General features: G+C 49.4%; 1 protein-coding gene across 2 annotated transcripts in view; it reads right to left on the bottom strand.

Moving 5' to 3' along the window:
- Positions 1-12,614, bottom strand: part of PTH1R (parathyroid hormone 1 receptor) — a 204,713-nt gene that overhangs the window by 143,900 nt on the left and 48,199 nt on the right. For both annotated transcript variants that reach the window (XM_069006208.1, XM_069006207.1), the window contains exons 6-8: positions 6,255-6,349; positions 3,647-3,833; positions 440-593 (exon numbers count right to left, since the gene is read on the bottom strand). In XM_069006208.1, coding sequence (XP_068862309.1) covers positions 440-593; positions 3,647-3,833; positions 6,255-6,349 — 436 coding nt within the window. The remainder of the gene's footprint in view (positions 1-439; positions 594-3,646; positions 3,834-6,254; positions 6,350-12,614) is intronic.

Here is a 12,614-nt window from a genome sequence, read left to right as displayed (position 1 = left end):
TGGCAAGATGTGGGGGTGGTGAGGCACCACCAGAGATTTGGGGCTGCCCCTGGATCCCTGCAAGTGCCCAAGGCCAGGTTGGACAGGGCTTGGAGCAGCCTGGGACAGTGGGAGGTGTCCCTACCCATGGCAGGGTGGGGGCTGGATGGGCTTTAAGGTCCCCTCTAACCCAACCCATCCTGGGATTCCCTGGATCTTTGTGCTGCCTCTCCAAGCCTGAGCTAATCCTTCTGGAGACTCTGGAAGTGCCACAGTGTAATCACCACCATTCGGGAATGATAAAGGCTTCCCAGGATGGAAAACTTGTCCTTGCGAGCATCCCACAATGCTCATCCTGCCTCCATGCCCTCTCCCATATTTCCATTCATCCACAATTTCCTTCAAGAGCCACCTCCAAGAGTCTCTTCCAGGTGATCCCTGAGGAGCAGCCGTGACTTACCCCAGCCAAATAATGTGAATCCCCAAAGATATTTCTTCTCTGAGAAAAATGCCATGAAGATGAGGCTGTGGAGATAGAGCCCTTCCACCAGGATCCAGTAGTAATTGGTTGCCAGGAAGTAGAGGAAGAAGGTGACAGCCACTTTACAGCCCACCTGCAGCGACCACAGAAGGACAGAGAAGGAGCACGGGGTGAAATTCTCGTGCTGCACAAACACGGCAAGGTGGGGTGGGAAAACAAGGTGCAGGAAGGAAAAATTTAATCAGAAAATTTCCTTGCAGGGTTTTTAAAAGGAAAATCTGTGGGAGAGCAGGAGAGATGAACAGTTGGGAAAGAACTCCTGAGCCAAAGGTGATTTTTCCAACAGCAGGTGAGTTGGGAAGAGGAGGAGAAGAGATGATGGTCTGATCCTGCACTCTCCCAGCCCGGTGATGAGGGGCTCACACACTTCCTGGAGCAGTTGTGTTCCACCTTCTCCCTGTTTTTCATCTTTCCCTGTGTTTCATCTTTTCCCTGTGTTTCATCTTTCCCTGTGTTTCATCTTTCCCCGGGTTTCATCTTTTCCCTGTGTTTCCTGCCCATGTTGGAGGCCAAAGGGCTTTAGCCAAGTTGTCCTGGTCTGGGTGTCCTGCCGGAGTCACAATACCTGGAATTATAAGTCCCTCCTCAGCTCATGGAGAGACCAAGGTGGGATGAAGTCACCCCATCCTGACATGGATGTCCAAGACGGGATCCTCCGGGTCAGTCCTCAACAAAGACATCCCAGATGGTTCCTGCTGCCTTTGGAGCCAGGTGTTCCAAGAGCAAACAGCACCCAGAGGTTTTCCCCCTGGAAATGTCAAGGTGTTTCCAGAGCAGACCTGAGCTGCAAGGTGGGAGATCTGGGAGAGACTTCCAGGACATCCTGGTGTTAAATGGGCTCCTAAGCTGAGCTCTCGCTCCACACTGAGCTGAAGTCCTTTGGTTTTTTGGGAGCCAAACCCCGACTGTGACCCAACACTCCCTTGGGACAGAGTGGGACAAAGCCACCCTTCTTCCCAATTTCTCAGCTCCAGAGTAGAGAAAGGCTGAAAAATACTGGGATTGATCCGTACAAAGACACCTCTTGTCAGTGTGGATATCCTTGGAGTCAGGGAAGGCGTATTTCCCAGGAATTCTGGGACTGCCTTGGCAGTGGTACATCTTTGTGCTGCCCTTTCCTTTGATTAATACAAAGGACTGACAGAAAATTCCAATAATACCTTGGAAATAAAAAGAGAAGTTTTTTTATCCTGGCACAGCTCTTATGCTAATTTTTTGTCAATCAATATACACATCTATACCTATATTTGCATATTGATAAGATATGCACACATTGCACTCATTTTCTTTCATAGACGAAGGGAGTTAAATTGATTAATTAAAAAATCCCCATAAATTCAATAATATTTTTTATACTTATAAAAAGTCCCCATCTAGGTTTGATAATATTTTCTATATTTATTTTTTGTCTTTATTGCCTCATGCGGGGAACACGAGGCAATAATTGCAAAGTTCCCTCTTCATTTGGAAACAAAAGAAATCCATTAATTGTCGCCTTCGTCTCTTGTTTGCCTTGCAATTCCAAAGAGTGGGAAATGCCATTAAATGCTAATATCCAAAGAATGCCATAGATTACCCTAATTATTCCTTATAATGAGCCCGGCATGAGGAGAAACTCCAAACAATGCAGTGAAACGTTCTGTGTTCTTTCCAAAAAAAAAAATGAGTGTTTGGAGTGTGTTGAGTGAGACTCCGTAAATTAATGACACGGATCTCCGGGATGGGAAGGGAACACAATGACAAAGTTCCACTTGGGACACTCGGATGCACAGTGGGATATTCCCAAATCCTCTGATTTTTCACAGGGTGTTGCTGGTCCCTGGTTGTAGCACAAGCTGGAAAACACTTGAGAAGACAAACAAATCCACAGGTGGGAAGTTTATCCCAGAATCCCTGAGATTGGAAAAGACCTCCAAAACCATCAAGTCCAAGTTGTGCCCAATCCCCAGCAGAGCACCAAGTGCCACGTCCAGGAATTCCTTGGACACCTCCAGGGATGGGGACTCCAAAACCCCCTGGGCACTTCCAAGGCCTGATCCCTCTTTCCATGGAAAAATTCCTGCTGATGTCCAACCTGAGCCTCCCCTGGTTTTTCCCTCTGCTCCTGTCCCTGTTCCCTGGGAGCAGAGCCCGACCCCCCCCCCAGCTGCCCCCTCCTGTCAGGGAGCTGTGGGGAGTGAGAAGGTGCCACACCCAGGATTCCATGGGAAATCCGTGATGGGACCAATGACAAGGAGAGTCCAGAGCTTCAGGATGTGGGAAACATGAGGATGGGCTTCCTCCCCCCAAGCACATGGACAACGCAGATACGGCCATGAGAGATTTCCACACAGTGAAAAGCCCATGGAATTTTGAAGAAGAGTCTGACTGACCTCCCTTCCATTTTTATTTTGGGATGTTGACTCGTCTGCCTGGGTTGGCTGGACTGACTGGACCAACCGTAAATGGAACCTGAGGTTCAGGCTGTACATAGGAGGAATTTCTCCATGGAAAGGGTGATCAGGCCTTGGAGGGGGCTGCCCAGGGAGGCTTGGTGTCCCCAACCCTGGAGGTGTCCAAGGAATTCCTGGATGTGGCACTCGGTGCTCTGGGCTGGGGACAAGGTGGGGATTGGGCACCCACCAACCATTCCAAGGTTGGTTGACCTTGGAATTCGTTTCCAACCTCAGTGATTCTGTCCGAGGTCCCTCTCACAGACACCTCCTTTTTGCAGATGAGCCCCATCGTTTCCCATGACACCTCATCATCCCCCCATTTTCCCTTCCAAAATGTCTTTTTTCCATATGGGAGTGAGAAAAGTTGTGCATTCCCCATCCCTGGAAGTGTTGTGAGCCAAGCTGGATGTGCCCTGTGCTGGGATGGTCAGAAGTGTTTCCACAGCCAGAAATTCCAGGGAGTATCGGGGGAATGTAGATGGGAACCAAGCTGTCAACCTTGACTGCCGTAGGAAGAGCTTTTCCTTGGCTCAGGAATTGGGCAATTCCTCTGAAACAGTGGGAATGGGAAAAGATGGGAGGGGGCTGTGAAAGGTGAGTAGGGTGGAAAACCCCCCGAAAGAGGGAAAGTGTTGAACAGAGAGGACAAAGACACAAAATCCTGGGAAAACACTGCTCTGGGAATACTCACAAACTGCGATTTATCCGCTGGAGGTGCTTCCGTGATGGATTTCAAGTCCTCCTCGGAGATCCGCTCCATCTCCTCCAGGGCTGACCCGGAGTACAGGACCGCGTCCTTCACGAAGATGCTGACGGCTCTCAGCATGAAGGACACAAACAGGTGCATGTGGATGTAGTTCCTAGTGCAGTGCAAACGTCTGGAAGAAGAGAAAAAAAGGATTGGGAAGCTTAGTCCAACTGTTGGATGGAGTCATGGACACCTCTGGCTCCGGAAAGCCCCAGCTGCTCCCACCGGCACCGTGTCCCCATGGGGAGCAGAGTGAGGGTCACTGCTCCTTGTGCTCCCAGGGGGTTGGGAAATGGATTAATACCTGCTCCAGGTGCTTCAGGTAATCATGGAATCATGGAATGGTTTGGGTTGGATGGGACCTTAAAGCCCATCCAGTGCCACCCTTGCCATGGGCAGGGACACCTCCCACTATCCCAGGCTGCTCCAAGCCCCAATGTCCAGCCTGGCCTTGGACACTACCAGGGATCCAGGGGCAGCCACAGCTGCTCTGGGCACCCTGTGCCAGGGCCTGTCCACCCTTCCAGCCAGGAATTCCTTCCCAATATCACATCCATCCCTGCCCTCTGGCAGTGGGAAGCCATTCCCACTCTCCTATCCACACTCGCCCTTGGATTCCAGAGGCTCCAGAACTTTTGGCCAGTGGAAACCTCACAGAGCTTCCTGTAAACCGTTAATTTTTGTGTCCAGCCCAATTTAGGAGCAACTCCAGCAGTAACTCCGGTGTGGTGGGCTGTTCTCCCTGTTTCCTGCTGGAAACATTATCCTTTGTGGGCTCCACCCCAGCAATGGCAGCGGCGACCCCACAAATCCTGGTTGTAAAGCGCTTTAAGGTCCTTTTTGGGGGAAAAGCTTTTTTGGGACCGGTGAGAGGTGAATGGATCAGAGCCAGGAATAAGAGGTGTATTTTAGGATCAGGAATCAGGATTTTGGGGAAGAAGGGATTGACCTCTTGGGGTCCTCTCTGTCCTCTGGAGCTCTGTTGACATGCCAGGATTTACAAATGGATTTACATCCTCTTAAATCGCAATAATCTGCACTAATTAAAAGCCGTGTTTTCATCCCTTTCGGAGGATGTTGTGATAACAACCCCACTTGTTCTCTGCGCTTTTGGAATCCAAATCACACCAAGTGGAACTGATGAGGTCTAAATGAAGATTGGCTTTGTTCCCTGCATTTAAAGGGAGTCAGTGAATCTCTGCATTAGCGAGGATAAAATCTGGCTTGATCCCTGCTGCTGCTCTGATCCTTGGGATAAAATGCTCCAGCACAGGTGCTCTGGGCTGGGAATGAAGTGCTCTGAGTACGTGGATAAAGGAAAACCAGGAATTCTCTTACGTACGTGGACATGGAATATTTTAACAACCTTGCCAGTGTCCAGTGGGAAATGAAACGGAGAGGAAAGGTCGGGAGAACTGGAGTGTGCTGGGGGGATGGGGTCTGTGTTCCCCTTTGGATCGGGCGTGTCGCGGATTTGGGATTTGCTATCCAGGCAAACCCCCAACACCTTTTACTGTCTGCAGAGAGCTCTGAGCACTTCCAGAGCCCAAAGCCACACATTTTATTCCCACTGTTCCATGCCCAGGGCTTGGCTCGAGCTTCCCAAATCCCTCTGCAGACATCACAGGGCTGTTCTGGCCCCCTCAGCTCTTGTCCAGGTCCTGCTGGTTTTTTAGGAGAAGACATGAGCAGACATCAAAGGGAAGCAAATCTGGGGCTCAGGGTTTGAGGTCAGCTCACCAGATAGAACATTCTCAAAGGACAAATTCCTGGATATGGGTGACACCTTTCATCCCTCCCATCCAACACTCTCTGTGCCAGCAAGAATCCCAGAATCCCAGAACGGTTTGGGCTGGAAGGAACCTTAAGGATCATAAGGATCATCCCATTCCAACCCCGACACCTTCCACTATTTCAGGTTTCTCCAAGCCCTGTCCAACCTGGCCTTGGACACTTCCAGGGATGGAAGAGGCAACGTTGGATCTAAGGAATGGATAATGAAGGTTCAAAGTGGTGTTTAGGGGTATAAATCCCTTGGCAGGGATGGTGGGAAGGGAGGGGACACAATCAGAGTCAGGAGGGTCATTTTTGGATCCCTGGGAACAGCAGCAGCACAGGGAGATTGGATGAATTATCCTGGGACTTTTCCATCCCTTTCAACTGGTTTATCCTTCACGAACATTTGGATTTAGAGTGGAATTTCCCTCAGGAAACTTTATCTGCAAATCAGCCATCTAAAGCTAAGCCGGTCACCTGCAGGGACGATAGGGACAGAAAACCCTGGACAGTCTTCCAAAGGATTCCTGGAGATGCCCCTCTTCCCGTTTGCTCCAAAGAGGGCCTGGAAAGCTCCACTTGAGGGAAGCGGAAGGAATTCCAACACCCCACCCACCATCCCCCAGGAAGTTTGCCCTAAGTGACCCTAAACACAGCCCAAATCACAAATGCCACCGCCACTGGTGGCTTCCTGAACTGCGCCACCCCAATTTCATCCTTCCAGAAAAACCGGAGGCTTTTCCAGTGTCACTTAGGTAAAAACAGAGCCGCCTACCTGAAGTATCCCAGGATAAGGACAGCAACTGTGAGGGATCCCAGGGAGATGGAGTATCCAACAGTATAAATCAAATAGAGGCGATCAAAGACCTCCTGCAGCAGAAACGATGGAGAAAACAGCGTCACATTGGGAACGCGGCCCTACGGCACCATCACACAACCCTGGCAGTGCACAGAGCCCAGATCCTCAGGGAATCCCGTCCTTTTGGCAGCTTGGGAAGTGGGGTGTGTGTTCCCTGAGGTGGGGAGATGGGATTTCCCCCAGGGATTCATGATGGAGTTGGGTTCATCCCATACCTGGGAGTTTCGCGGTATTTTCATCCCAAAGGAACCCAAAAGCGCTTTACAAGCCCTCAGCCCAGCCCAAGGATCACTTGGGAATTTTTGCCTGGACAAAATGACTGCTGAGCTGGGAATTTTGCAAGGGATTCATGATGGAGTTGGGTTCATCCCATACCTGGGAGTTTCACAGTATTTTCATCCCAAAGGAACCCAAAGCGCTTTACAAACTCTCGCCCCAATCACTTGGGAATTTTTACCAGGACAAAATGCCTGCTGAGCTGGGAATTTTGCTGGAATTGTACAATTTAGCCATTGTACATTGACCCCCAGCCTGGGGGAGTGTAACTCATCCCAGAAAACATGGGAAGAAAATGCTTTGGCTATGGGATACGAGGAAAAATATCACCTGCATTTATTTTTCCCTTTTTTTAATCCAAATCAGCCTCTGCCTGTGGTTATCCAATCCAGACACAACCTGAGCTTGCCAAAATCCCATTGGAAAAGCTCCTGTCACAGGAGAATTCCTCATAATTAATCCTTTGGGAGGCTTTAGGTTGCTATTTTCTAAAGCTGGCCTTGAAGCCCTGAGGTTTCCATTAAATATCGGGATATTTTCCTTGATCCTGCCGGGACACGCAGCTGAACTCAGGGATTCCTGGAAAGGGTTAAAACGCCTGCCCCTCATCCCAGCCTGTCCTGCCTTTCCCAGCCTGAAATTAGAAACAAATCCCAAAAACCCCAACCAATCCAGCATCTTTCTTCTCATTCCCTCCTCTCCCTCGCCCCGCCCACGGGGCTGCAATAACATCGGGAATGCTGGGCTCTGAATGACAGCTCTGATTGGGATTTGAGGCTTGGAACGCTGGCCTGGAATGCCAAACCTCAGCCCTATTACATCAGAATCCGCAGATTTGGGAATGTTTCTCTGCGGTTTGCACTGGAGGAGCGAAGCCCTTGCCAACATTAATTTACCGAGTGTGTCTGTGCGTATTTATGTGATATTTTTATAGATTTTTATAGATCTGTCTGTGGAGGCAGCGGGCCCCGAAAAGCCAAGAAGAGGAGATTTCAAAGCTTCCAGGGAAAAACAGCCTGGCGTGATTTTCCTGCTGCCAAGCTGGAATCCTCTTGGAGCTGGAGAACGTTTGCGTCCATAGTAAAAAATAAAATATAATAATAATAATAATAATGATAATAATAAATCTCGCTCCAAGGTTGGAATTCTCAGTAATCCAGAAGTTTGAGGCCTTAACAAAACATCCCTGAGCCCCATTCAGAAATTTCACCGGGAAGGTCCACATTCCCATGGGACAACACCACTGTTGTGGAGGGAATGGCCTCGGGAAGAGCCTCTGGATTGGCTGGCAGGAGGCTTTGGAAGGTTGATTGCTCTGATTGACCACAGGGCCTCTCTGTGAACGGAGGTCGATCCCCAAGTGCCAAGACACAGAAAGCCTCTCCTGGTGTCCTCCTTGGAGAAGGAGATGCCCCAAATCCTACCCAGAGTCTCTCTGGGAAGCTGTTGGGAAAGGTGATTTCTTGGATGGGGCGCTCAGATCCTTGGGGAAAGCCTTGGGAGCAAAAAATTGCTGTTCTCCACTTCCACTTCTCCCTCACTTGGAGCTCAGGACTGGAAATTCCCAGGAGGTTTTCCTCCCTGGATTTACCCAGGAGGGGAAAAAATCTCCAAAGGAATTCCAGGTCTCCCGAGGGACGTCCCAGCTCCATGAGAACAACAATGAAGAATGAGGAAAGGTCCCCCAAGTAGGAAAATATTGAATCATCTGCCAGCTGCAACAACCCTCTCCATGGTCTGAGGAGCATCCTTAGGGAGCTGAGATGGACGGAAAGTTAAATAATTCCCAGAAAACCACAAAGGTCATGATGGCCAAGCCATGGACACAACCTGGAGCTCCATCACTCCAGGAAATTCCCACCTAAAGTCTCCTGGAAGTCCACCCTGAGGATGGACTGACCAACCCTGGTCATCCATCGCTGGATGAGATCCTGGTTTATACAGTGTGATAATTAAACCGATGTAATTTAATTTGATTTAATTATCATTTAATCAAAGTGTCCAAGGCTTTCAGCCACCTGGGCTTGTGGGAGGTGTCCCCGCCCATGGCACAGAGTTGGAACTGGAGGGACTTTAAGGTCTCTTCCAACCCCAATCAGTTCAGGATTCCATGATTCCATGAATTTGATTCCTGCAGGAATCCTCCACTCTTTCAACTGTTGCCACGTGTGCAAAAGGAAAAGGAAAACCAGATGGAGCAGGAGTTTTCTGGTGGCAAATCCCATCCTGAGTTCCATGGAGCTGTTCCCTGTATCCAATGTTTTCCTTTCCTCCTTTTTATTCCGCTTTTGCGAGACACCAGCAACACTCGGGTTGTGAAACTGGGAGGGATCCGTGTTTTTTTGAGGAATGGGAAGGTTGGGATCAGCAGCACGGGAGGCTGGAAGGACCAATAAGGATTTTCCAGCTGGAATTTCTGCAAAGTTTCTCCAAGCTGCTGATTCAGATGTTGTTAAGGACACGTTTGGAATCAGGGGTTTGCTGCTTTGAGTGATAAACAAAGCCGGAAAATCTCTGTCCTTGCTTTCCTTGTCTGTTTTTCTTTAGAGGAAAAGGGGACGAAATAAAAAGTTTAATGGGATAAAAGGAAATGCTAAATGGGATATTCTCAAAATGGGATATTCACCAAAGGCACGGAACAGGCACTGATTTCCAAAGCCTCAGGGAAACGGCTGAGTGTTGATGAGTTTTTCCTGCGGGGTTCGGTTCCCTTTATCCATAGAGATTCCAGGCTCTTAGATCCTCACGTGCTGGAGAGTGACTGGGATCAGCTCTTCCAAAAGACCCCCCGAATTTAGCCTCAGACACCCCAATTTACTCTCAGACACTCCCATTTAGACATGCATGTCCATAAAAATCAGCTTTAAGTTCCCTTCCAACACAAACCATTCCAGGATTCTCGGATTCTATTTCCAGGAGCACACCAGACCAAATCCATAGGCGTGGAATGAGGATGGCACCTCAGGGTTGATTGAAATTACGAACAAAACATCTCTCGGATCGTTTTTTTATTCCTCCGCAGACTTTAAAACCTCTGCCCTTGTCCTGCTGCAAATGCCTGACACTTTGCTGGCATTCCTTGGTGGAATTCGGGACAAAACAATCCAAACCCATTCCTGTGCCGTCACTTTGAGGCTCCACAAAGTTGTTTGCTTTTCCCAGGACCCCAGAGAGCTCCAGGATTGCTGCTTGGAACAATGGAGTTCAGATAAAGCAGCCCTGCAACACGCTGGGCCCTTCCCATTGTGTTCGGAAGGGGACGGATTCTCCAGGCCTCTCCGAATTCCCGGGAAGCCGTAAAATCCCCACGCTACAAACACGCGGGAGCAGATGAAGACAGGATTGAGGTTGGATCTTATGATGGCCTATCCTGCTGGTGGGTCCCAAGCTGAGCCAACCTCCCACGTTGCTGGCTCCGACTCCCCTTTCCCGGGATTTCAGGAGATGGAGATCCCATTCACCCTTCAGCTCATCCTTGGAAACAGGATGGGTTTGACCTGCTTTAAAAATAACTGTGTTTGGCATCCCTGTGGTTTTGGGGGAGATGGGAATGAGGGAAATTCTTGGGGTTTGACCCAAACATGCCATTGCTGCTGCCAGTGTTGGAAAAGGTGACCGGAAAAAGGATCCTGCTGCTATTGGCTGGATATGTGGAAGAGAAGGGATCCACTGTCAGTGGTTCCATGGGATTTGAGGAGAAACAGCCTAAAAAGCTGCCAGAGGTTCATCACTTGTCATTTGTGCCTCATTTTATCCAAAGATTGAGGAGCTCCAAGAATACAGGTCACCCTCACTCCTGGTTTTAAGGGAATTTAAGGAACAAAGGAGAATGGCCAGGCCTAAAGTCCTTTTAATTCTGCTCCCTGTCTCCTCCATGGCCAGGAAGGGATGCTGAGGGAAGAGGGTGGGAACAGAACAAATCCACAATAAATATGATGTGAAGCTGCTGGAGCAAATCCAGAGGATCCCACGGAGCTGCCCCAGGGCTGGAGCCCCTCTGCTCTGGAGCCAGGCTGGGACAGCTGGGAATGTTCCCCTGGAGAAGGGAAGGACACAGGGAGAGCTCAGAGCCCCTTGCAGGGCCTAAAGGGGCTCCAGGAGAGCTGGAGAGGGACTGGGGACAAGGCCTGGAGGGACAGGACCCAGGGAATGGCTTTGAGCTGAAAGAAGTAGATTTAGATGAGATATTGGGAAGGAATTTCTGGCTGGAAGGGTGGGGAGGGACTGGAATGGAATTGCCAGAGCAGCTGTGGCTGCCTCTGGATCCCTGGCAGAGTCCAAGACCAGGTTGGATGGCCCTTGGAGCAGCCTGGGATGGTGGGAGGTGTCCCTGCCATGAGGGACAAGATCACCCAGTGCAACCCCTGCCATGGGCAGGGACATCTCCCACTGTCCCAGGCTGCTCCAAATCCCATCCAGCCTGGCCTTGGACACTTCCAGCTGATTGTTCACTCCTGTTTGACGTTATCTGGAAAGAATTTGAGGAAACACTTCCCTCGATGGCCTCATCCTACCTGGGTAAGGGAGGAATCAGTCTCCAGGGCTGTCCATTCCCATCCTCCAGTGGTGATTTTCCCTGAGGAAGCCGCCCAGGAGCCGTCCCTCCCCGGGCAGTTACGAGCTGTTAATTCTCTGGGCTCTGATGGCTTTAACACACTTCGCTCTTTGCAGAGAGCCCTTTCCGAGCTGCTCTGTGTGAAACAATCCCCATTTATTCGGGGCAGGACACCAGCTTGCTCTGGGGCCCTCTGTTCGCCGCTTTGGCCTATCTTAAAATTATCCCAGCGTGGCCGAAATGGGAAAAGTCCCCACCTAAACAAACAGCCCTGGACAGAGCTGTGTGCAGCACGTGGTGTTTATTTAGGTGTGGATCTCTCCAGCTATCTATAGGTACAGGCCTATTTCCAGAGATAGCCAGCAAATCCATGTATTTATAGCCACAGACAGTTGGGTTTTCTTTTTTCTAAAAGCCCAGTTTCTTAAAATTCCCTCTGGTTCCATCTGCTCGGAGGCAGCCACGAGCCCCTGGCAAAGCGTTGGGTAAATGCAGCTGTTGGTGGTGACGCAGAGATGCTGCTCCCCAGGGAGGGAAATAATAATAGAAAACAATCTCTCGCTCAAGACAACGGCTCTATGTGGCCAAATTCCCCCGTTCTGACATCTCTGGACATGTTTACTCCATGAAAAAAAAGAAATCAAAGGAAGGTTTATTAATCCCAGGGCTGCAGAGCCCCTCTGAAGTGTGACAAGAGGCCTCCCATGCTCTCTGTGAGTAAAGTCATCACCACACTGAGGGGAAAAGGGCATTTTTCCCTTCCTCTTTTATTTCCAGAGTGGTTTTCAGACCCCAAGGCCCAAGAGACCTGCAGTGGATGCACTTTATTTGTCACCAGAGTCCAGCCACCTCTGTGACAAAATCAGGGGACCCCATGACAATCACAGGATCACTGAGGTGAGGGCAGCCTGGGCTGAGGAAGAGACCTCTTGTAAATACAAGGCTAATAATAAAAAAAAAAAATAGTATTGATATAAAAGTTATTAAATAGATGCTCTTGAAAATCTACTCCATGAAAAGAAGAAATCAAAGGAAGGTTTATTAATCCCAGGTCTGCAGGGCCCCTCTGAAGTGTGACAAGAGGCCTCCCGTGCTCTCGGTGAGTAAAGTCATCACCACACTGAGGGAAAAAGGGCATTTTTCCCTTCCTCTTTTATTTCCAGAGTGGTTTCAGACCCCAAGGCCCAAGAGACCTGCAGTGGATGCACAGAGAGTGCTTCATTTGTTACAAAAATTCAGCCACCTCTGTGACAAAATGAGGGAAGTCGGTGACAGTCACAGGATCACTGAGGTGAGGGCAGGCCTGAGGAAGAGACCTCTTGCAAACATAAAGTTAAGAATTATAATAAAAATTAATAAATAGATGTCATTAAAAAGCATTTGTTGATCAAGATACGATTTCAAAGCGGGCAGAAACATCCATTTTTCCTGTGTTCTTTGCACTG

The sequence above is a fragment of the Aphelocoma coerulescens genome, chromosome 2 (assembly GCF_041296385.1).
Source record: "Aphelocoma coerulescens isolate FSJ_1873_10779 chromosome 2, UR_Acoe_1.0, whole genome shotgun sequence".
Taxonomy (NCBI): Eukaryota; Metazoa; Chordata; class Aves; order Passeriformes; family Corvidae; genus Aphelocoma; species Aphelocoma coerulescens.
The sequence above is the reverse complement of the archived record's forward strand: the minus strand, read 5'-3'. Positions and strand labels throughout refer to the sequence as shown.